Raw genomic sequence first — 24,483 nt, 5'->3', positions numbered from 1 at the left:
ACCATTTGTTGCAGAATCTATCAGATACTTCTCTTGAAAAGAAAGCACTATTGGTTGGTTTGTGTATTTGCTGTAATTTTAGCCATGGACAAGGCTCTAATTTTACTGGTGCAACCACGTGCAATATTAAGTTGCTTTTTCACTAGGCCGGCAAGTGCCATGCAGCCCAAGTGGTTGGGGTTGCTCCTGTCCTGAAGCCCGTGTCCGAGGGGTTGCTCCTGTCCGGAAGCCCGTGTCCGAGTTGCACCCTCGCCCTCTCCTTTAATCACTTACCCTTATCATTCTTGCCATGAAAAAAAAAAAAGAAAAAAAAAGACGGAGAGCTGAAACAATTCAAGAGCTTTGCAGGGAAGGCATTATTGCAGGCCTCCAGCAAACTTGAATTTCACCATTTTGAATAAATGGCGAATTTCACTTTTTTAACAAGTGAGTAAAAATAGGTGAAATTCATCATTGAAAATGGTTAAATTTTCGAAGTAAATATGATGAAATTGAAAAGTGTACTGAAGAGGATTGGGATCCCAGATCCAGATCCTACTCTTATTCGTATCACAAGAACCCACCTTAACCAAAGGAGTTTTCCATTAGGTCCTCTATACATTCAGAAAGATAAATCTACTGCGGGAAACATTTCACCATTCCAGTTGTGCTGGCAAAATGATTTTTATTCAACTACGATCAAAAATTACATTTTCAATAGAAGGCATCATGATGTAAAATATATGGGGCATCAATCTAATTAACCCTCTCTTTTCTTAATCAATCTAACTAATATCACCATCCCTCCATCAAGCTTCTGTTGTTTCTAGATAGGGTTTTGTACATATAACTTTCAGTTTCCCAACATTTTTGCCATTTAGATCAAACAAATGCGTATGGCTACATCTGCCGGCTACTGCCCCTCTTGATGCAATACCATTTATGAACCGGAAAGGAACGGTGCCTGAGCTAGAGTTGTGGGGATGGAGATGTGGAGATTATGAACTGCCAAATATGCAGCTATACCAGCAGCATAACCAGCGAAAGCAAAACCACTAACCTGCAGAAGGAGAATGACTTCATTTATGGCAAGGAAAAGTTAAATTATTCATTAAAAAAAAAAGAGTAACATCGAAAGAAGTACATACCTTCCGTAAGTACCAAAAAAAATCCACCTTTTCCATACCCATAAATGCAACTCCAGCTGCAGAGCCAATAACCAGCATGGATCCACCTGTGCCAGCACAATACGCAACCAACTGCCAAAACTCGGAATCTTGGGGGAAGGAGGTGAGATCATACATTCCCATTGTTGCTGCAACCAACGGAACATTGTCTATGATTGCAGACACAACCCCTATTGCACTTGCAATCAGTTCAACATTTGGAATCTGAGCGTCAAGATAATTTGCCAATTCCCGGAGAACTCCTGATGCCTCTAGACTGCAAATTAAGTCTCAAGATTCATCAGAATAATTTTACCTCCTGGTACCATCCCAACAGATGAGAAAGTTGCAAAAAGATGTAAAAAGTTGAATGTGTTGCCCTCAACATGTTATGAAATAACAGTTCGTCTCATGAATAAATTGCAGAATCAAATGCTTATTACACTCAAAATCATGCACGTCACACTAGAGATAACCTGATGCTTCATGCAGTTATAAAACCACGGATAAAAGAAAGTGGTAGAAATATTAATCAAGTTTAGACAACCAACAGAGACACTCAAAATCATGCATCTCACTCGGGACGGAGCCAGAAACTTATGTGAGGGGGCAATAGTGAATTTTTTTAGTAATTCTAGTGGGGGCAATGTTGAAATTTCAAAGGTATATAATTAAAAAAGGAAATTTTAACATGGTATAATACTGTAAAAAAAATTTCTCAGTGCCCCCACTGACTTGAATGTAGATCCGTCCCTGATCTCACTAGTATGATAACTTGATGCATCATGCAGTCATAAAAATGACGGATAAAAGAAAGTGACAATTACGAAAAATGCATATTGCATTTTTACTGAGATTGTAGCTATCAATTGTGAGTGATATAGCAAGAGAAAATACACTTCAGGTAATTATAGTTCAAATCATTATTTTTTTTAAACGCAGTCTGCAACGATTAACTGTACAATGCATTATTAGGGCCTATTAATGATCTTCAGACCTCCCCCAACAAAGAAGAACTATTAACCTGCGTAACCCAATTGAATGTCAATAACCTGCTTCAGAAAAATTCTATAAACAAGGTTGCAGTTAAGTCCATTGGCCAGAAACTTGCACTGAAATTCGTGCCAAAAGAAATGAGATTGCTTCAAGTATATAAATATCTAACATGAAAAAAAGGGATCAAAGCCTTATCGAATGAAGTGCACATAGGCAAGGATCAGGAGAAGAAAGCTGCAAAATTCATGGCTTCCTATGCAAAGTAGGAGTTCTGTAGCCAAAATCAAATAAAATAACCTTGTCAAGCAATTGAGACAGTCAAAATCATTATAACTTTTGGGCAATAAAGTGATCCATAAAATTTCCTCAAGCTTTCAATATTATTGCAGCAAAGAGACAACTTATTGGCATATGTTCACTTGAAACCAGGGTTGTTCCAAGCCAGTAGTAACCCAGCAGTCTGCAATTTGACTCACATGATCCACAGGACATGCCTCCTGCCATTTTCAGAACATCAAATCTACTTATGAAAAAACAAACTTTGTTTTTCTTTTCTTTCAACCTTTTACCTTGGCACAAAGCATTAAACTCAAATAAAATATACTACGTAACAGAAACTAATTTTTTTGTCAAAGATCACAGACCATAAGAAAATTTATTAATATTCTTGTCGTTATCGTCACCATCATCATCCATTAGTTTTAATTATAGATGTTCAAGACATCCTAGGCTTGCCTATTTAGTTTGCTGGTTCTCTAAAAGTTCATCATCATCATCATTGCCTTCCTCCCATACAAGCGGGGTTGGCCACATGTTACATCTTTTTCCACTCTTTTTCTATCATAAGCAATTTCTCCTACTAGATTTAATTTTTTAAAATAATTTCTTATCACTTTATTCCATATTAGTTTTTCTCAACCTCTTTGTCTCTTACTGTCTATGATAATCAATCTCCCTCTTCTCATGGGTGCATTATAGGCCGGCATTGAATACGCCCATACCACCTAAGTCTACTCTCTCTTATTTTCTCACTAATAGGCGCCACACCTAATTTTCTCCTAATACTTTGATTGTTAATTTTATCTCTCCTAGTTATTCCTGCCATCCATCTTAACTCCCACATTTTCACCACATGAATGCATTGTTCGTGTTGCTTTTTTAACGCCCAATATTCCGCTTAATAACAAATGGTGACAAAATAACTAAGAAGAGCAATTTAGATTCGTACAGTAAAAAACAAATTTATAACAAATTTATCCAATTTTTGTAACGATGACAGCTTAATAGAAATGACAACGATGTGAATTTGACAGAGACAAGAAAGTAGCTTTAGATGCAGTACAGAGGAAGTTTCATTAAGCTTCATAGAGAACAATTATATCTGTCTCATTCAATGGTCAATTGATGATACAGAGTCGTGACTAAACCAGTTAGGTTGCCAGACCAGGTACAAAGTGAGGCGTGATTTCTGAACCTTGACCTTTCACAATGCTAAACTGATGAGAAAAAAGATACTCTGACATATTCTTATGTGCATTTGATTCACATTGTAGAACAGTACAAAAGTTTAGATGGTATTCTTGTATACCTGCTGACAGACAAAAGGATTCCAAGGAAAAAAAGTACTCCTTGAGTGTCAATGCGTGATAAAGCCTGTGGTACTTTCAATCGTTGTCTTTCAGATTCACCATAATGTATAGCATCTGTCAGGATCCAAAGAACTCCAAGCCCAAGCAGCATACCCATGTAAGGAGGTAGCCCTGTTAAAGCCTTGAACACAGGGACAAACACCAAAGCTCCAATGCCTACAGAAAAAACAAGCTGTCCCCGAGGGGCCACCTGTTCGGATGCCAGAACACTGGAAGAGTCCTGCTCCTTCCCGTTAACTTCACTGAACGAAAAACAGAAGGGACAAATGATTTCTTCATAATCAATTAATCATGAATCTTAATTCAACCTTTCAAACTCAAAGTTCCTCAACTTTGGTTCGACTGTAAAAGAAAAATACCTAGTAAAGGACATCAAAGCCAGTGGGACAACCAGAGAAACAGCGGAAGGTATAACCAAGTCCTGTAAGCAGAAAAAATTCAATTATAGAAATCATTTAGCTCCGCCGCTGCTACATTATTAGAATTTCTGACGATGATGAAATAAATAGAGTTCCAAGCCTCAAACTGAAAACATGAACTAAAGCACTGCAATTGGTCACTTTTTAACGGTCTAAGACCAAAGGGCCACACATCGTCATCGTCATGATCATCCTTGGCTTTATCCCATGAATTATTTCAACTGCTTACTTAAAACATGGTTGTAACTTTTTTATTGCAAGACCATATGTATTTTATGCAGTGATCAAATCCAAATTATAATTTATTTGATCAGTTTACCAATAAATGACTATTTATGTAGGTAGTTATGTTGATTTCTTAAACTAACAAGAATTTTTATTCCAATTCCTTGAGTGGCTGAAGTTTAACCCAAAGTCGATGTCCTGAAAAATTCAACCAAAAAAATTTCCACTACCAAAAGTAGAGAGAATTTAAATTGTACAAAACCATTTGATGCCATAATCTTTTTCTGCACATTTTTATCAGTCAGACCCATCTCCCCACCCCCCAACCCCCACAACACACACACACGCAAAGGCCCCCCCATCCCCCCCAAGATGCACACCCACACAAAGGAGAAGCTCATCTCAAGATAGTCTTAAGCTCACCTACTCAGGATTGGCTAAACTATTTCTTCTCTGCCATCCAATTCTATTTTAGTTTCAGACTCAGACCCTTTGTTAATTTATACGTACTTTTTTCTCACTGCCTCAACCCAGATTGCCCACAGCATCTCTAATGTGTTTTTTTTATTTATTAATTGGTCAACCATAATTTTTTGTTTACCTTCTTTATAATAAGCCCCTTAGATAAATGTCATTTTTAATTCCCATTAAGTTTATCATATAACTTAGTATTGCTATTAAGTCACTAGAACAGGGTGACTCATAAATGCTAACACTGCTTGAGTCCTAATTGTGGTCAGGAGGAAAACAGACCTTACTAAGTTGTTTTTATTGGAGCCCCATGCTATCCCCATTTATGCTTTGCATGTAACATAAGTACGTGTCAGAAGTATGAAACACATTATTTCCTGGCAATACAAGATTCTCCCAGAAAGTAATAATCTTGGTATGCATGGTTTCCCTTGAAGATGGTAGGAAGGTACGAAAAATGAAACCACAGGGGCCAACTGTATACTAGGAGTGAGATTATTAGGACAAAGAGAAGACCTTCATCGTCTGCAACGTGGATATTTGACCATGTATCCATAACATAGTAGTGGTGACATCACCAATAGGAGTCCATGCACCACCAGCATTTGCTGCGATCACAACAACAGCCCCAAGAATCCTGTCAACCAAATTTTTTTGTGTAAGGAATATGTATTGAACAAATTGATAAACGACTTCTTGAAGACAATAGCAAAGAAGCTACTGACAATGGAATGTAGCCCAGTATAGAATTTAATGACCATGATCAAAGGTGGACTCATGAACACACAGACCAAAGCAGTAATTTGCTGAATCTGATTAGACAAAAAAATAAAGTTTCCAGCATTATAGTCAATTTGCTATGGGCTAAAAATAAACCCCAAGGAAAGAGATCGAGATTAGAAAGAATACAATTAATTATGAATTTTGCTTCTCCAGAAAGACTTCACAGCTATCTTCTATTACCACATATATAAGCTCTCTCTCTTTTTCTTTTTTTTCTCTCTCTCTTTCAGCTACCCTAAGTTATTTTGTCCTAAGTAATCCTGGTCTGGAAATAACTTGGATCCTAAATAAGTTACATGTAAGTAGATACGGATAAAACAAGTACAATTAAACCTATAAACCAGACCCATTCTAGATTAAACTAAAATTTCTAAATTACTCCCAGAAACAAAAATTAAATAAACTAATTTATTGCAAATCAGATCAATCTCTTTATAATCCCATTGGATCAGTTAAAACATATTTAACTATTATTACGTCACAATCTTTTTGTAATATAAGACTCTGCAACCGCAAGATCAATAATAATGAAAAAGTGAAATTTTTTAGAGCCACCAATATCATATACAAGGACTCCACAACAATAAGAGTTCCAAAAGAAAGGTGGAAAATTAAATTAGACACAGAATATTATTCCCTAAATCCTACTGAAACTTCTTGTTCAATAGAAGGTCCATGGTTTTCATAGACAAAAGAATTTAACTTCCACAAAGTGATGGAGCCAAGCAGCAGCACCCTTTATAATTATATTAAGGTACAGAAAGAATGCTTCAGAAGCTTAAATTCCATTTGGCACATGTTAAATTGTGTGAGACCCTCTAGGAAACTTGCATAAGTGTAGTTGAACTTATTAGAGGATCTCTTAAGTAAATTTGCTGTTAATTTAATTTAACATAAGCACATATATTTTCACAGTTGAAGATATTTTGTTAACTTCTACATTTGCCGGACACAGTTTGAAGTTAAGGTCCGTGGGTCTTTTTCTCGGTCAAGTTGAGCTATTGGATCATTTTTTGTAGTTAGGTTCATATGAGTTTTACCAGTCAAAGTCCCAATTTCTCAGTATGAAGCTTAGTGTAGGACAAGAACAGGCTCAAATAGAAGAAAGCAAATAAGAGTTTTGGGCCGAAGTTCAAATGACCAGGATTGGGGTTCAAGAGGTGTTAGTAGAAAGAAAGGATTTGAAATAAGAAAATCCTATTGGAATCACACCAATAGGGTCTAGGCATCACACCTAGGGAAGGCCTCACACCCTCATATCTTGTGAATCACTCACCAAGAAAACTGATGTAGGACAAGGGTAGCCTCAAATAGTTGAAATATAAAGGAGCTTATTGGCTGGAAATTCAAATAAGCAGAGCTATGGTTCAAGCTGTTAGTAGAGAGAACGGATTGAAAACAACAAAAACCTATTGGAATCACTCCAATAGGGTCTAGGCATCACACCTAGGGAAGGCCTCACACCCTCATAATTTGTGAATCACTCACAAAGAAATCTCAAAAGGTTTTTTTGTTTCATTCATTCACCGAGTCACCTAGTTTACATCATACCCTTCTTATAGCAACTTATGACCCTTAGATTACCCAATAATTGAGGTAATCAAAAGTCGACTCTAAAGCATAATAAAAGTAACCAATAATGACTTGCAAAATTTGACCATAATTGATGCAATTTCCCATAACTATGTAATTAACCATAATTGATGCAATTTATCATAACTATGCAATTTGACCAAACCCCCCAATTATGCAAGACTCCAAGCGGACCCCACATCCTCTAGCATGTGCCAGATTAAGGCTTAAGCCTTAGAGCCCTCCTTGCCACGCCTTTTATACACTTGCCGCTGCCACTGTTCTCTACCACTTGGAACGTAGTAGAGTTAAGACCATTTAGAGGTCTGCATAAAGACACATAATGCTTCCAGTTCGAGAGAGTAAGTTTTAAAGCCTTTCAATGTGCCAGTAAAGGCATGAAGGACACATCAACATCCAGATAATCCCATGTCGCAATTCTGTACAGGGTCTCGAAGACCTCTCAGGGATCTTCCATATGCCTCGTCTCTCGGGGAGTTTGCTTTAGCTTTAATAATCAAAGCTCTACAGTAATATTTATATCTTATACATCGCGTACATCTATTCTGCAGGACTCATTTGGAGACATTGAGGAGCTCCTATTCTAAGAATAAATCTAGAAAGTGACATCTCAATTAAGTTGCCTAGGCTTAAGGCAGAGCTTGAGGGACTTGCATATACCTCAAAATACCACTTTATGGGAGCCTAGGAGTATTTGGCTTGGAGGCTGAAGTTCATGAATTGTCAAGGAGCACCAACTCTGCATGGCCGCTTCTCGACCAGACTAGAAGAGCAGATGGAGAATCACAGTTCCTAGAGATAGCCATATGTTCTTCTCTACCAACCAGACCCTTCTCACTCCTCTCTCTCTCTTTTGTCTTGTTGCATCACTATAATTATATTAATATATTTATGTGAATATTTGACGTGTGTTTGGCCTTTGACAACATCCAGTGGTCAGTAATTCATCACCCAATGGTTATTCACTCCTCCAATGCTCTATAAAGGGCACTGAACCCTTGTGTTAGGAGGATTCAACCACCACCCTCGTATCCTCTACCTCTCCAAGGGAAACTTGAGGAAGTGCCCCTACTCACTGCCTTTTTCTATTCTCTTTGGATCTGCCTTGAATTCCACCTAGGCTGACCACCTCGAATCCTTTTACGGCACATTCAAGCAACTAATAATTGATTCTACTATGTTGCAGAGAAACACATTCATCCTTTTCAGCAGCAAGGCCTAACATTCTCTTTACAGATTGCTTGCCTTGATGCAATACAAAACACTTAGATATGATACTTAATGGACCTTATGAGTAAATCCTACATTCTTCTTCTACTTTTTCTTTTATTGTTCTTTAAATCCTTGTGCATTTTCAAAGAATTATAATCCACAACCAGATCTTATTAACCTTCTTTTTTTTTCCATATACCCTAGTGAACAAACTAATTTGTTCCTCCTGTCATACAACCATACCACTCCAAAAGAACCCATAACAGCCCAAGTTACTGGTCATGGGTACTGTATACAAGACCCAGAACAATCCCAAACTCACTCTTCCCTTTCATAATCAATGCCTCCATATCTCACCAGTTTCCTACACCTTTCAAAAACCCTTATTCCCCAATGTCTTCACTTACTTTAGCCACAAAACCTGACAATAATCAAACTCTGAAATTTAAAGCCGTCCAACAACACAAATTCTTTGTGCTTTCTCAGCTTCTTATATTATCATAAGAGACTTATGACAGTGAGACAGACGATGCATCTTTCCAAGGATATAACTTGACTATTTTCTTGTTACCATGCTCTTTTCATTAGTTCAGTTTGAAGAAGAAGAAGAAAAGAAAAAAAAAAAAAAAAAATTTACTTGCAAAGTACTATTAACTTTGACGTGCAAAAAGAGCATCAGAGGTTGGGCAGCAATTCATGATACTCTCAAGGACTTTATTATTGCCTCATAGAAATGCCATGAAACTTTTTTAAGTCATTAAGTAGATGATCGCCTTTGAGTTGCTGCAAATAGCTATTACTACATACAAGGATGATATATTACACAGAAGGAGATATGATGGTAATTTGAAAATCAGGACGGACTATTGATGAGTGCATATCAGTAGGTTTGCTTTCAAAGTGCATGTCCGGGCCTGACTCCTTCCTTCCCAACCGACCACAAAACTGTTGAGGAGATTTCCGTCTATTATGGATATGGACACAGACACGACACAAATTGAAACATCAAATCTCAAAGTAGGATATGAATACAGTGAGGACATGGCAGTAACAAAGTAAACAATTTTGTATAGAAATTATCATGGTATTTGATGAGTAAACATTATATGACAGGATCATCATAAATTGCTCAAAAATATATAATTATGGTCTCTAAAGACATATCAAGAACACGGCATGGTATACGCATGTCTATGTAAAATATATGTGCTCCTAGCTCAATGCACACTCCTTAAGTAACACCATACTCCTTTCCCTTTAAAAATATGATAAAACTTTTACAAATTTTACATGAACCTTTAATTTGAATTTCTTATGATAATGTTTTTTTCCATGTTAAAAAGAAACTCTTATAACGTGCTAGATTCATTAGTTACATGGTCTATGTGTCAAATAGTGTCTGACAAGTCAGTGTAAGAACTCCTTACAAGTGTGTGCGCTTTTTACACTGAGAGCACCTATCATGATTGTTAACAACCATCTACTCTAAAAGCTTAAGCTGTTAGAGAGGGTATAACATTTAAACCCTTCAACACACCACCTCACGTGTGGCCTTCTTTTGGTCCAACACGTGTTTAAATTTTAATTATTAGGGTGATGATGAGGTTTGAACACAATACCTTGCCTGCTCTGATACCATGTTAACAACCATCTACTTTAAAAACTTAAGCTGTTTGAGAGGGTGTAACTTTAATATTTAAATTCTACAACAATGATTATAAAGCTGAAAGAAAAAATGTGGATCTCCTGTTCAAGTCTCTAAGAAGTTCTAGAGAAATCAAATGGAGCCCCCATTAATCAAAATTGACATGGACACAAAAAGATACAGGCCAAAATTCCAATTATACCTGCCCCAGATGCTAACCCATGGAACAAGTAAAGAAGAAACTCTTAATTGACATGGTTATAAACTTATAAGCCTTTTCTACAGTAAACTTGCATACAACTCCAGCTTACAAAAACTGAGAATTCATCCCAATTAATGAAACATTCAAATTTGTAAGTAAAGTTTTATGGACCAATAAAATTGTTCCTTACAATATAAGAATGCAATTAAATCACAAAGCAACGTAATTGGGGTATTACATCATCTTGACTAAAACATCAATACGATGAACATATGCTAGGAATATGTAAGGAATTGTTTGATAAAGTGAAATTTAAGTGCTGGGAATATTTAAGTGTTGAATTTTATATGCTTGAAGTATTAAAATCTTTTATTTTTTGAAGGGTAAACTTGTCCAATTGATAAAAATTTAAACATATTCTCACTGAGTTTATTAAGTGATAAGTTCAATTCACTTAAAATTTTGACTCATTTTAAGTGAAACTTAATTTTTCATTGACGCTGAAAATGCGTTACCACAGTACTTTATTGCAAAATGACTTAACATGTTCAGTCACCTAAGTCGAGCTTTTCCACTTAACTTAAATATGTAAATAAGGTATTTGATTAATGTGTATAAGTTATTGAAATATATTTGAAAACAAATCTCGTTTTTCAAAATATGGAACCCGCAACTCTCTTTCAGTCGAAGTGTTTGGACTTTCAAGACTCCTTTCTTCTCTTACTTGAAGGTAAAAAACTCCATAAAATCACTATCAACAATTGGCAGGACTCTGATCAAAGAACAAAGCTCTAGCTTGAAGTCTCTTCTAGGTTTGTTAATTGATTTAAATTCATCTTCTTCTCCAACTTTCCATTAACATGGTTTCATATTTCAATAAATTTGATTCTACAGCACATCTGAACAAGATTTTTCAAAGGAATTTGAAGTTTATAACTTAAATTTTATGTTCTATTTTTACACTTGCAAGTGCTACCCTTAACGCAGGATAAGAACTTCTACACTTGATTGTTGTTTAAGCCATTCCTCCAGGTTTTCAATGTATTTCTAATTTCAATTACTCATCTTGAATACAATCCTAATTAACCCCAAACCTTATCCCAAATCTTCTCAGCCAATCATAATAACCTCCAAGGTTGACTCATCAAAAGTTATAAGTTGTAAAAACCAAATATTCATGAGATGAACAAGAGAAGTTTGAGAAAGATAACAGAATAATCATGCAACATTAGTGGCTTTATTAAACCATATAAGAAGACAAAGTACAATCACAAGGACATACTTTCGGTATTCCGATGGAGGTACTAGTTTCCGCAACAAAGAAACCATGACAATCGTGGAGGTCAGGTTGTCAAGGACTGAACTAAGCAAAAAGGTCACAAAACCAATCTGCAAGCAAACACAATCTGTAAATGAAACTAGAAATGATAAAGCTGCTCCACTGATCTCAAACTGCCACATGTAAATTGCTTCCAGAAGAAGGAGAAAGAAACTATCATAAGCGAATTAGAACGAAGAATTATTCTGAATGCAGCTGTTTTTAGTTCTTTCTGTCTACCAGCCACTAATACCCCAATTACATTGGTTAATCCATGCCCTCTTACAATGGAAAACATTTCAATCAATCAATAATAAATAAATAAATCCGTATTACCAAGAACCTATGGTTCAATTAAGTAGTAAATAAGGGAAGTTTTAAGTTAGGACATAGCTTAATCTTTGATTATGACAAATCTAGATTATGTCAAAGAAATGTAATTTCAAAAGAGTGCTTTCACAAAATGATGTTGCGGATGCCCCTCGAGGCACAACATGGATTCCCTAAATTTAGTTGCATGGATTCTACATATGATCTAGCAGATAAAAGTGATAATAGTAAATAGATGATGAACTCCCATAATTTTAGCACTTGAATCTTTCTTGATTAAGAGGCCCTCTGCTCATGTTACATGTATCCTTCATAAAATGACCAAAGATGTTGCTTAGATCTCTGTAATTAATACGGAGCCAAACTGTCAATATAAGAATACCATTTGGTGACGGAAAAAGACAGAAAAAGAAATGGACAATTAGATGTTCTTTTATCATCTTGTTCATTTTGAGAAATTTACTTCACTATTGTCCTTTCCAAATATGTGGTTTAAGACAATGGCCACAGAAACGTCCGGAAAGCATAGCAGGCAAAGTCTCTTTCTAGGGGTACAAGAGACTTGGAAGGCTGGCATCAAATCCCTCCTCCATCAGAATTTTGGAGGGTAGGATCAAGGGGCAGGGTCTATGGTTATGAGCAAGGGTCACTTGCAAGTTATTACCCTGAACACATAGAATGGGGAAGTAAGTTCATTATATTCTTATACAAAATTAGGACAAAAGACCTATATATTAAAGACACTAACTCCCATATAATAGTTTACAGAACATGAAAAATAGCTCCAAATATACAAATGGTCATGTGACACAATATTGTCGACTCCCACAACAACCACTCCGCACCCCTAAAAAAAAAAAAAAAAGAACAAACAATAAGAGGCTAATCCGTCTCTCTCACACACACACACATTAATTAGATAATCCTGTGCTTGCTTCAGCCCTTTAGTAGAAAACATTAACCACTTTTTGTGCGTAAGAATTTTTTTTTTTTTTTTTCTTTTGTTTGGGGGTAGGGAAAATATCTAGAAATGACTTTAAAACTACGAAGAGTCATTACCCAATCAGATACCATTAATCGAGGATGCCGGGAGGGGTAAACTGGGTACTGACCTAACCTATCTTTCCGGTAGTTCTCTAGGCTCCTTATATTGCAGTACATTTCAAATAGGATATTATTCAGATTTGGTCATAGAAGCTTTAATACATTTCATAACAGTTTCATCAGCTCTAGTTGATATCCACAAAAGAAATAGCTAAAAACATCAAAGGATACAGTACTGAAGCCGAAACAAAAGAAAGCATAGTCACAAGATTTTAAAGACCAATATGAATGAAACAACATTTGATAAAGTAAATAATTTACAGGACAGTATAGTACAGCCAAATATAGAAAACAAAAGGCAGTTAACAAAGATGTCTCAAGGAAGAAATTGTATTTAACTGAAAAAATTAACAAACGAGTAATGAAATCACTTTAAAAGGTAGCTAAAGTCGTTCTTTCTTTTATTTTATATATATATATTTTTTAAAATTAACAGGTGAAGCTAGATGGAGTCACTAACTAATCCTTGTCAACTTTATGTTCAATAATAAATTATACAACACATAGACGCAATAGAAAGGACAAGTCAGTGCGGCCATAGTACAAAAATTAGAGCACCAACCACCCAAAGGAGAGTCCGTGGCTTTCGAGTAGTTATATTGTCAGTCACTAGCTTAAATCCTTGATGAGCATCAACTATTTCCACGATGGTCATTGCACCAAGCACGAAAAACACTATTTCGCTGACTTCAGCAGATGCATGTGATAACTCCGAAACAGCTATATCAGTTGATGGGGCCTACAAAAGAAAGTTAGACAACATAAAATTTAATGCACGAGATAAACTGAGAGTGAATATGCAAAAGAAATATAAAACTAAATTGCAAGGGATACAAAACTGATAAAATAACTGCAGAGAATTAACAGAAAGGCACTAATACAGAACTTGTCATACAACCACGAAAATGGTTGCCATAGTAGTTATTGTACTATCCTAATCCATAGCAACAATTGATCAAAGATTAAATTCAATAATAGCATACTATTTTTCACCGAATCATAGCTTCAGAGAAAAAGCATATACATGAAATAAATATATAAAATCTGCTACGATAATACACCAATACACATAGCATTTGGTTTCTTGCTTCATATATGATTATTGGGTGAGAAAGAGAGGATTATTATGGTGAAGCATGTAGTTAAGTAAGAGAAAGAGGGAGGGGGTGGCTTAATGAACTTTAAAAGCAATTATCATGCACGAGCTTGGACAAGATACTCCAATAGGCTTAGTCATTATCATTTTGCACCAAATTCTGAATCCATGTAACATAGTTGTCAGAATTGGGGCAATACAGAGGTTGAACACATAAATTGAGATTTTGTATAAGCTATTTAAGTGGCGGGAGTTTTCATAGTGCAAGTACTAAAACAATTTAATTAAAAACATACTGCCCCACCCACATGCCATCCCTTTAATTTATAGAGATGCAATTGATAAAAAAAAAAAAAAAGCTTCCATATTATCAAGAAATATGAACATGGCATATTTCCTCTTGAGCACTCAACTTGCTGGTGGATCTCGTGCTTTCCTTTTTTGAGCATGTTTCAAAGTCAACCTGAAGGAAGTCTTGCAACTCGAACCGCGTAATTTGCTCTAATAAAATACTTTAAGAAACCAACTCAACTTTAGCATCTTTATCTTTTATAAGTAATAAATATGTTGACACTAATTTCACTTTAAGAGTTACCTGATGCTGTAGCTACCAGTCACAAGGATACTGATTCCGTCAAAGGAACCTTAAAGGTTCTGATTATAGTACACCCTAAGTTTTAAATCCTCCATTTTGTGTTTTCTTAACAATTTATTGTCCCCATTCCCTATGTTCATTTCTCTTAGAAAACTAGCCTCGGAGAGAAGATACCAATTTTAACTTTCTCACGTTAATTTCCCAACAAACCTATATTAATAAATCCGAATTGTGGTATTCATTTTCAATTCAATTATTACTGTGAATGTGGGACAGGTTTGAACAATGACAAAAACCAAGCTAGAATTATTGAAATTGGAAAATAAGTTTCTCAAAGTCCATCTCTGTGAACACTGTGGATTCTGCTCTCAAGTTTCAACATTAGCAAACCAAAAGCATGACAAAAATGGAATTTAGATTACCATTGTTAAGCCGAAGAAACTGACACGGGTAACAAGCATAAAAATGTATCAGCTAAAGTCAAATACTTGTGTTCCTATTCAGATATATTAGGCCATTGTCACCCCATTACATAACAAATGACAGGAAACGAACTGAATATAAACAACAGCTGAAGCAGATGTCGTCAATAAATTCAAAACGTGAATCTAAATATTACCCCAATGCTTCGGACAATCCATAAACTCACAGCCATCAATAGTCCTACTCCACTTTTATTGAAGGCAAGAGATTCTTCAAAAATTATGCCTGCATATCCTATTCCAAATAGCAACACCATAGCAACATCCTGTATCAGAGAAACCAAACTGAAAGATTTCCAATTACGTCCATATATATATATACGCATTATTTCTGTTCAGCAGCACAGAAAACTTACAATTGAAAGACTCAAGCAATAAGGTAAAGGAGGACCTGATTGGCAGCAACCCAGGAATGATTAATTGCCGCTGCCCCTGTTGCAGCTGCTGCAAATATTGCAAGAGCTTTCAGCAAATCAGTCTTTGGCTGGTAAGCGGCCTCGAAATCTTGTGAGCTCGTTTCATCAACTGAACAGAGGGGATCGCATTCTCCAGATGATGAGGTCAGCTCCTGATGGGGTGCTAAAGGTCAATACAGAGTTAAAAAAAAAAATAGAAGAAATGAACATAGTGCAAAATATGCATATGAGGTGCTGTATCATACCATGGTAGATGACTAAGTAACAGTTCAAGGGAAATTGTTTAGTTAAACAAGAGAAGAGATTTTTTTCTCAACAAGGAACCAAATGGGAAAGTTCCAGGAAAATAGTTAGGGCGGTACTTTCCTATATATGGTATGTCTTGCTTTTGGTGGTTAGTGCATGTTTCCTTTTGTGCCTCAGCAGCTTAACATGTGCTCACAAGATGAAACGAGCTCACAAGATTAATTGCCGCTGCCCCTGTTGCAGCTGCTGCAAATATTGCAAGAGCTTTCAGCAAATCAGTCTTTGGCTGGTAAGCGGCCTCGAAATCTTGTGAGCTCATTTCATCTACTGAACAGAGGGGATCGCATTCTCCAGATGACGAGGTCAGCTCCTGATGGGGTGCTAAAGGTCAATATATAGAGAAAAAAAAAAAAAGGAAATGAACATAGTGCAAAATATGCATATGAGGTGCGGTATCATACCACGGTAGATGACTAAGTAACAGTTCAAGGGAAGTTGTTTAGTTAAACAAGAGAAGAGATTTTCTCAACAAGGAACCAAATGGGAAAGTTCCAGGAAAATAGTTAGGGTAGTACTTTCCTATATACGGCATGTCTTGCTTTTGGTGGTTAGTGCATGTTTCCTTTGGTGCCTAAGCAGCTTAACATGTGCGTGACACATTTCTGTAAAAAAGTAACATTAAATTTAGACGAGAAAAGTACTTCCATAGATTTCTAGCCAAAAATAAACATCATAAAATTTAGATAATGAGACCAAGTTCCAAACCCTTCACCAATTCATCAAATAGTTTGAATCATATGCAAACATTTCAAACAAATTCATACACAATTTGCAACATTTCAATCAAATTCATACACAATTTGCAGATAAGATCACCCAAATCGATACTGTGACAGCCCAAATTAATTGATTTCATAGAGTACTAAATCCATGCCTAATTTCACTGGAATTTAATCAATATGAACCTGAAGCTGTTTGTCGGACTTTGGTTGGGGAGGAGGTGGTTGAGTCGACGAAGAAGATGGGTCTCTGGCCTTGTCTTCGGCACGAACGAGAACACCATTGCGGTGCAACAATCTCGGACCTCTGAGACCCAAGAAAGAGGAATTCAAGCAAGGCTGGGACAGAAACTGGGTGGGAGGTGGAGAGAGAAGTGAACATTTGGTGAATTGGGTTGATGAGAATGGGATGTGGGCTCTGATTGGGAGCAAAATAGACATTTAGGGCTAGGGTTTCTGAAGGAGAGTGAGATGAGAGGTGAGGTCAGGTGAGGTGAGGTGAGGTGATGAAGATGAGAAGACGACGAGGTAGGCTTTGTTTGTTCAGTCAGGACTGTAAGTGAGCAAGTGTGTGGGAGTAATTTTTTTGGTAATTGCAAGTTAAGAGTGGAATCAGTATAAATGAGCGGAATTAGCTCTATTTAACCCTTTTCTTACAAGGGTTAGTCCGTTAATGACATGCAACCGACTAGTCGGACCGATCACACAAGACGATTTCTTGAATCTGTATAAAATCTTGTGCACTGTGGAGACGGTACGGTACATAAGGAAAATAATTCAAATTCGGATTAAATTATTAAAAAAAATAGTTTGATGAGGCGGAATGAAATAAAAAAAAGTGAAATTAAATGGGTTTTTTTTTTCATTCTTGTATTTGGTGCCAATTTAAGAATTGGAATTATTATTTTCTATTATTTTTAGAGAATGGTCATTTCATTCCCTACTCATTCCACATTCTAACAAAAAGAATGCCATTCCCTACTCATTCCATTTCAATTTATTCCATCACACCAAACTAACCCTAAAATAAGACGTGTCGTACACAATTAGTTAATGCATTAAAGTGAGACACTTGAATCTTCAGTGAATTAGATGCTGATGAATTATGCAGTCCATCAACTGTTTTTGTATCATGATTATAAAGACACATGTTGAATCCGATGCTCTAAAATGCAACATTAATTTCGCACACTCTCTCACAACACACACACACACACACACACACACACAAACGAAAAACAGCACATTGGAGGGCATCATCTTATCAAGCCATGTTCAAATTGATTTTGCTTATTAGTGTTGGGCTCGTGAGTCATGACACCCTTGTCATCAATAGTGACCTTGGCAGTTATAGCACTGGTGGGCATTTCAACTGCAACTTCTAAGAAATTATCAACCTTGACTTTTCTGCTCAGAAAAGCTTGTAATTTTCTAAGAATTTTCTAAGATGTTCCAACTTGTGTTCTTGTTTATTTTATGTGGTTTTGCTTCAGTGCAAACAAAAACAACACTAGAGAAAAGCATTACAAAAATTATTCATGTAAAAACATGCCACTTTGGCTCTTTGTGCTGGTCTTTATTAGATTTTCACTATTCTAAATCCATCATGTGATCCACTGCTCTAAACCAATTATCTTATGCTTTTGGAACTCAATTTGATTCCAAGGTTCTAAAAATGGTTAAACAAGAAATGCAATGATTCTTATACTATGTTTGGGAGCAGATTTGAAATTTAAAAAATATATATTTAAAATTTTAAGTCTCCGTTTGTTTGTTTCGACATAAAATATTCTTTTTAAAAAATATTTTTTTTTCCAAATAAAATATTCTTTTACTTGTATTTGAAAAAGATCTAATTCGATATTGAAGTCGAGTTCAACGAGCTGAGCATTTAAAATAACTTGCCGAAAATTAATGAATAAATTATTTTTGTTAAATTTTAACATTTTTTTTCTTCGACAACCAAACACCAAAAAAATAAAAAAAATAAAATATTTTTTGAAATATTAAAATATTAAAATTTACGTCCAAACAAATGGAACCTAATTTTCCTCTGATATCAAATCCAAAGAACCAATTCAGTGCTCTCAAACACAACATTAGAATTTTCCCCAACACCACCCAATGCAACATTATGTTTTGGAATCTAGGCTAAAAATTTGTGTCTCAGTCTTGTACTAAAATAGAACTCCTACAAGTTGTTCATTGTTCTCATGGATGGATTAAAAGGGAAAAAGAAAAAAGAAAGACCAAAGAAAGAATCCATTAACAAAATAACCAATGGCTCATAATATCAGCCAAGAAGAAAAAAATTCATTTCAGCAATAACCCAAAGAAACGAATATTAGCAAGAGACGCCCATTGAGTTAAAAGAACAAACATGAATTGCTAGAGGTCATATTAGGACCACCACAATTTCCAACAGAATCAACAGAAATGAACAACATTAAACCGAAGAAGACCGAATATTAAATCAGATCTCCATGGATTGAGGTCCAGGCTGAGCTTTATTCTTTTTCCTTTTCGTCTTCTTTCCATTTTTGTTTTTCCTTCTCTCTGGTTTCTCATCCGTGACAGGTTGAGTGCTCTGTAAGTGTCGATGAAGAGCAGCCAACGGGTCCAACTGGAACTCATGATGGTTAAGAACTGTTCTCAATTGATTTCCTTCCTTCACTCTGATAAAATTAGCCCATTACACAATAAACATGAATATGGTAATACTAAAAGCAAAATCAAATCTTGCAAGTGGAATGAAAAATGATTAATTTTTAAGCACTCACACTAGATTTTGCCTGGATTTACAATTTAGTTTAAACTCGGCAGCAGTAGTTGGTTGATGTTGAGCCTTCAACTCAGGAAGGAACTCCGCGAGAGTCGAGAGATCATAAGCTTTTAATTTCTTCTGTCGGCTTCTAAGTTTTTTCTTCTGATAAAACAGGAGTCACGCAGCTTAAACTCTAAATCAAATAAACACAGACATACACATATATATTGTACACATAGAACAGACAAAGCTACTGCATGCATCATCTTTTCCTTCTTTCTTTTTGGAGGGGGGGGGGGGGGGGGGGGGGGGGGGACTAGGTTTTTGCATGCATCTTTTGAATTTCATAAATGATAATAATGACATGAAAACTTTACAAGTGACTTCACATAGAGCACAATAATGGCTTTGCAAATCAATTGAATAAACTACTTGATAGTAATCATAAAAAATTATCTAGTTGTCCACACATTCATCACAATTAAAGTATCTTACCCCCTAAATTCAAGATTGCAACAAAATAAACCTCTGGAGTTCGCTATAATAGATTTAACTTTGAGCGATGGACTTCCAACCGATATTAGTAAATCTAGATCATACAAATTGTCACACCATAATCATTTTACATACTAGCAACTGAAATGAATCCATTAATAAGTCTGAGAGCTTCTCATATCTTTATCTAAAAAGTCCGCATGACCCTCAAATGAAATGAATCCATTGAAGCACTTGGCCAACCTAGAAAAAATAGAAGAGCACAATGCCAAGGTCCAAATGTAACTTTTAATCTATTCCATTCATTGAAGTGTTCATTGGCTTACATTTTTCTTCATTCAGGAGAAACACGAGGTGCTTAATGACCAATGATATCCGTAAGGCAGATAACAACTTCAACAAAGAATGTAATAAAGAAATGTTGAGGTTCTTAGGCTTCAAAACTTCTTGAAGGAAGTGCTTAAAATATGTAGTCTATGCTCCAATTGACATGTATTTTGTAAAAGAACAGAATTCAAAATTGACTTCATTGTTATTTCACATGTTAACCCATATTATAGCAATTGCAGCTAGATCTTTTCACTACAAGTTATGCTCAAATATTTCGGCGGTACTTGATTTTCAGTTAGAACTTTAGACATTCAGTTTGGCAACTTCGATCGAACCCTTCTTTAGAAAGATCTAAGCTTGAAAATCATCACTTGCTGTTTTGCACCAAAAACACCACCACTTATTCCATTAGCACACTAGGGTCCAAGAATTGAACTCTCAAGGATGACAGCGAGTCTGGACAACAGATTCAAGCCAAACGATTCTTATCCTATATCCCATCAAGGAACTTGTTTATATGATCATACCGTTACAAGTAAAGAGAGCATGTTAATGAATGAACAGGATTAAATTTAAAATGACAAGAAATGACATTGTTTTTACTATTTTATTATCATAAATATCCTTCATATGTGATGTCTCCGTTTTCTTTCCCTTTTTTATTTTCTCATAAAGTAAAATTTTCAGGGATTCAAAAACTACATAGTTAAAATCTAATGATTTCATCTCCTTCTGGTGTCCCTTAGTTCCCAAATCAATATGATCTATAGCACAAAAGTTTATAAGAAGCACAATTCATTTAGCAGATTGAAAGTAGGGCTTTCATCGTGACAATGGCAGCCATCAAAGAGAAGCAAGGGCATTGTCAAAGAGAAGCAAGCATATTCTTCAACAAAATGGGAATACAACACCTCACAGGCACATTTTTACTACCAAATTACCAATAAACAAATGGACATTAAAAATCCAAATGCATAGTTCTAAATTCAATAGGCAAACTATTCAGAACCCAACTAAATGCAGTTATAGAGCTTTAAAACATCACTAATAGCACTGCATCTTGCCACTTTCCCTTGATAATAACGAAGACTCTTCAGCAAACCAGAATTTTGAGTATAACATATCCAATATAACTTCAAAATGTTAAAAACAACATCAATCCAATTTATCAGTTTATTGTTTCAGCTGTAAGATCAAAACATAAAAGTTTCAAGAAGATCCTCACCTTACTGATAACCTTTTGGGTAGTTAATGAAGCAACAGTATCTCTAACCTCTACAAAACAAAAACCCAACAAAAGGTTATACGAAACTATTGACGATTAGCACTTAGTAATGCATCAAATAGGCATCCAACCATTCACCAAAAGGTAAGCAACAAGACATATTTGAAGCATGAAAGATGAATGTAGTTATTTTTCAGTTTTTCTTTGACCAAAAATAAATAAATGAAAATGAGAAGAAGAAACGGAAAGAAAATGAGGAAAAACAACAAAATATAAAACTCAGTTGAGCTTAAGCATCATAATCATATTAAGGATAATTAAAATTCACAAAACAAAACTAAATCACCATCAGATAGAGGAAACAGGAACAACTTATTTGCATTGTTCATAAGAGTGTCCTGGATGATATAAGAGATAAATATGACATCGAAAACATAATAGAGGAGTATTAAACATACTTCAAGATTTGCAAATTACGTTGAAGAAGAGGGCATCTCAAACTTAAATACCACAAATTATTTTAAATGACAGTATTTCAATCTTTTATTCTGAAAATAAGTTTGAGCAGGATACAGAAGCCATTATACAGGATGAAAGTACGAAACTGTTATTTGAACAATGATATTACAAAAAGTTTTCCCCTCATGACAAAAAATGTTATGAAGCTTGAACTTTGCTCAAATACACCAAGCAGAGACATGCGGATATCAAAAGAAAATCAGTTCATAGATTCCAATAATGACGGAGCAATTGCAAATATTAAATTTAACAAAAACAAAAAGGAGGACGATTTTTTCTTTGAATACAAAATTACAAACTTCTTTTTTTTTTTTTAATGACAAAAATACAAACTTACTAGTATAGAACTCCAGTTTCTTTTCAAATTTGCGGTCAGCATGGGTTGATCCATCTGATCTGAATTTACAAAAAAAAAACAAAAAATGATCAGAAAAATCAATAACTGGAGAAAATAATATATATCGAGTAAGAAAACACATTTAAAAAGACGTGCAGAAATTTTACCTTGACCTGGTCTTGCCCATGTTTGATGATTTGGTTTTTTAAGCTGTTAATACAACCTATAAACATAAATAAAATTAAAAAGTATCTAACTCACAAAAGATAATGAACAATATTTGTCTCTTGCACTATCAGGATGAACACCGATGTCTCGTATTTGTATAATATCAAAAAGAGAGATAAACTCGTTTTTAACCGGAAAATCAAATAATAAAAAACCGTAACATATAAAAATCAGACAGTGCAACAAAATAATCCAATAAAACCCTAACGTCCATTTAACACGAAGTGTAAACAATCAGATTCAAAAACATAATAAGAAATTGACAAATGAACGATGATGAATATGATTTACCTTAGAACTTGGTACGAATAGAGAGAGAGACGAGTGCAGCTGAGTTGCAAAATTGAGGCAACAATCCGATTATCAAGTCAGAAATTAACAGACTAAACTCAAAAAACGCAGAGAATCAACGGTGAAATAGTGTCAGGTAAAGCAATTAGGGTTTATTATCAATAAGAAGCAGAGAAACCGAGATTTATATTGTAGAGAGAAAGAAATATTGGAGCGTACTGTTAGTGGTAGCCACCGTGAGTCTGGTCGCCGATTGTCGCCTTGTAGATGAAGACGAAACCCTAACGTCGTGGGAGTGGTTTAAGCGGTGATGCGGTATTGGCAATGGCGGGTAACAGATTTGGGACTTGGGAAGTTTGGCCCGTTTGGGTCCGAGTGTCGACCCGGTGTTAGGGTATACTCCCTCCGTGTCACTTAAATGTCCTGTTTTGTGTTACGGTATACTCTTTTGGTCCCATTTTAATTGTCCTGTTTTAAAAACTGTAATTAACACGATTAACACGGATTCAGGATTTTTAGATGGGGTGGACTAACATTAAACATGAGTACTAAAGAATTGGTTTGGGCCTTTATTTTAGTATGGTGGCTGAGTTTATTTGGGCTTTATTGAGTTTTTGGGGTGGGCTAATACTGTTATTTTTTTTTATTTTTTTGAGCTAGGCTAATATATTAGTATAGTAATTTTTTTTAGGGTGGGTTACAGCCCACCTTTGCCTACCCCCGTGTCGGCCGCCCCTGATCGTGACTCATAATTAAAGTGGGACAAAGTGGTGCACATAGTCGAAGTCTGCCACTCTAAAACTCGGAGATACTAACCCATTGAGTTATGGAAGCATCTGCAAAAAATTTTGCACATTATAAAGTGAATTATAAATAATACATATATATAAGAAAATAAAATAAACCATATATGCTTAACAACTTTATAATCGATCAGATCAACATATCCATACCTATGTTTTTTTTTAATTATCAGTCTAACTTAACACTGAATGATGAGAAATACCAACTATTTAAAATTTATATGTGACAAATATTTATTTGATTTTTAAATTCTTTATCATACACGTCTCTGCCAATATAAATATTTTAAATAAGTTAATATTATTTTCCTATTGAATCTACAATTTTCTGAGAATATATATCATAACACAAAAATGACCTCTAATCGGAGTTGGACAGAATCATGTGCTTTGTAATCTTACAAGATAGCCTTGTTTCAATTTTCTAAGAGAACCCCACCTTACCAAACCAATTAATATATTAACTACAAATAAATTTTAATTCATTGTTCCCTTGTCCTCTGTTAACTAGCATCAATCACATTAGAAAACATCTTCAATGTTAGTATTATACACCTACAAATCAATTTTTATTATATTTAAAAAAATAAAAAATAAAAATCGGAATCCTTTAACCATATTATTTAAGTTCAAGTGTTTTTCAATCTTGTGAGATATCAAATTTAGAATATTCAAAAATACTAATTCGAGACGTTAAGATCAAAACTTCGTATAAAGTTTAATTATTAAAATAAAAAAATTTCAATAATAAGCATTCTTTTCTTCTTAATTGGTACTCAACATAC

The 24,483-nt window shown here is 35.2% G+C and overlaps 2 protein-coding genes across 4 annotated transcripts; both read right to left on the bottom strand.

Moving 5' to 3' along the window:
- Nucleotides 1-564: 564 nt before the first annotated feature.
- Nucleotides 565-17,287, bottom strand: LOC132300031 (sodium/proton antiporter 1). Of its 3 annotated transcripts, XM_059796958.1 has the most exons (12): nt 16,893-16,994; nt 16,389-16,589; nt 15,927-16,297; nt 15,657-15,833; nt 15,403-15,531; nt 13,655-13,831; nt 11,623-11,729; nt 5,422-5,542; nt 4,150-4,211; nt 3,730-4,032; nt 1,128-1,422; nt 565-1,039 (listed from the first exon to the last, which is right to left on the bottom strand). In XM_059796958.1, the coding sequence occupies exons 3-12, from the start codon at nt 15,927-15,929 to the stop codon at nt 920-922; spliced, it is 1,494 nt and encodes a 497-aa protein (XP_059652941.1). In that variant the 5' UTR covers nt 15,930-16,297; nt 16,389-16,589; nt 16,893-16,994; the 3' UTR covers nt 565-919. The 3 variants fall into 3 exon arrangements, with proteins under 3 accessions (XP_059652941.1, XP_059652940.1, XP_059652939.1); XM_059796957.1 differs by lacking the exon at nt 16,389-16,589 and having other exon boundaries at nt 16,893-16,971; XM_059796956.1 differs by lacking the exons at nt 15,927-16,297; nt 16,389-16,589 and having other exon boundaries at nt 16,893-17,287.
- A 1,684-nt stretch (nt 17,288-18,971) lies between these two features.
- On the bottom strand, nt 18,972-23,291 carry LOC132300029 (uncharacterized). The gene is made up of 7 exons (XM_059796954.1): nt 23,115-23,291; nt 22,896-22,934; nt 22,544-22,599; nt 22,377-22,435; nt 21,521-21,570; nt 19,487-19,632; nt 18,972-19,381 (listed from the first exon to the last, which is right to left on the bottom strand). Exons 3-7 carry the CDS (start codon nt 22,561-22,563, stop codon nt 19,180-19,182), a joined length of 477 nt encoding a protein of 158 aa, XP_059652937.1. The 5' UTR covers nt 22,564-22,599; nt 22,896-22,934; nt 23,115-23,291; the 3' UTR covers nt 18,972-19,179.
- Nucleotides 23,292-24,483: the final 1,192 nt, after the last annotated feature.

The sequence above is a fragment of the Cornus florida genome, unplaced genomic scaffold (assembly GCF_030987335.1).
Source record: "Cornus florida cultivar Cherokee Brave unplaced genomic scaffold, ASM3098733v1 CherokeeBrave_3.0.0_Hap2_Chr03, whole genome shotgun sequence".
Lineage (NCBI taxonomy): Eukaryota > Viridiplantae > Streptophyta > Magnoliopsida > Cornales > Cornaceae > Cornus > Cornus florida.
This window is presented reverse-complemented; position numbering and strand designations above follow the sequence as displayed.

What these genes read in the sequence shown, in the direction of transcription:
- LOC132300029 (XM_059796954.1), bottom strand. Translation starts at nt 22,563, where the DNA reads ATGGGCAAGACCAGGTCAAG. An exon ending in GAAACTGGAGTTCTATACTA is followed by an intron (nt 21,571 to 22,376) that starts GTAAGTTTGTAT and finishes TTTGTTTTGTAG; the next exon opens with AGGTTAGAGATACTGTTGCT. An exon ending in CCCAAAAGGTTATCAGTAAG is followed by an intron (nt 19,633 to 21,520) that starts GTGAGGATCTTC and finishes CTGTTTTATCAG; the next exon opens with AAGAAAAAACTTAGAAGCCG.
- LOC132300031 (XM_059796956.1), bottom strand. Translation starts at nt 17,147, where the DNA reads ATGTCTATTTTGCTCCCAATCAGAGCCCACATCCCATTCTCATCAACC. An exon ending in GGATTGTCCGAAGCATTGGG is followed by an intron (nt 13,832 to 15,402) that starts GTAATATTTAGA and finishes TTTCTTTTGTAG; the next exon opens with GCCCCATCAACTGATATAGC. An exon ending in CACGGACTCTCCTTTGGGTG is followed by an intron (nt 11,730 to 13,654) that starts GTTGGTGCTCTA and finishes GTTTGCTTGCAG; the next exon opens with ATTGGTTTTGTGACCTTTTT.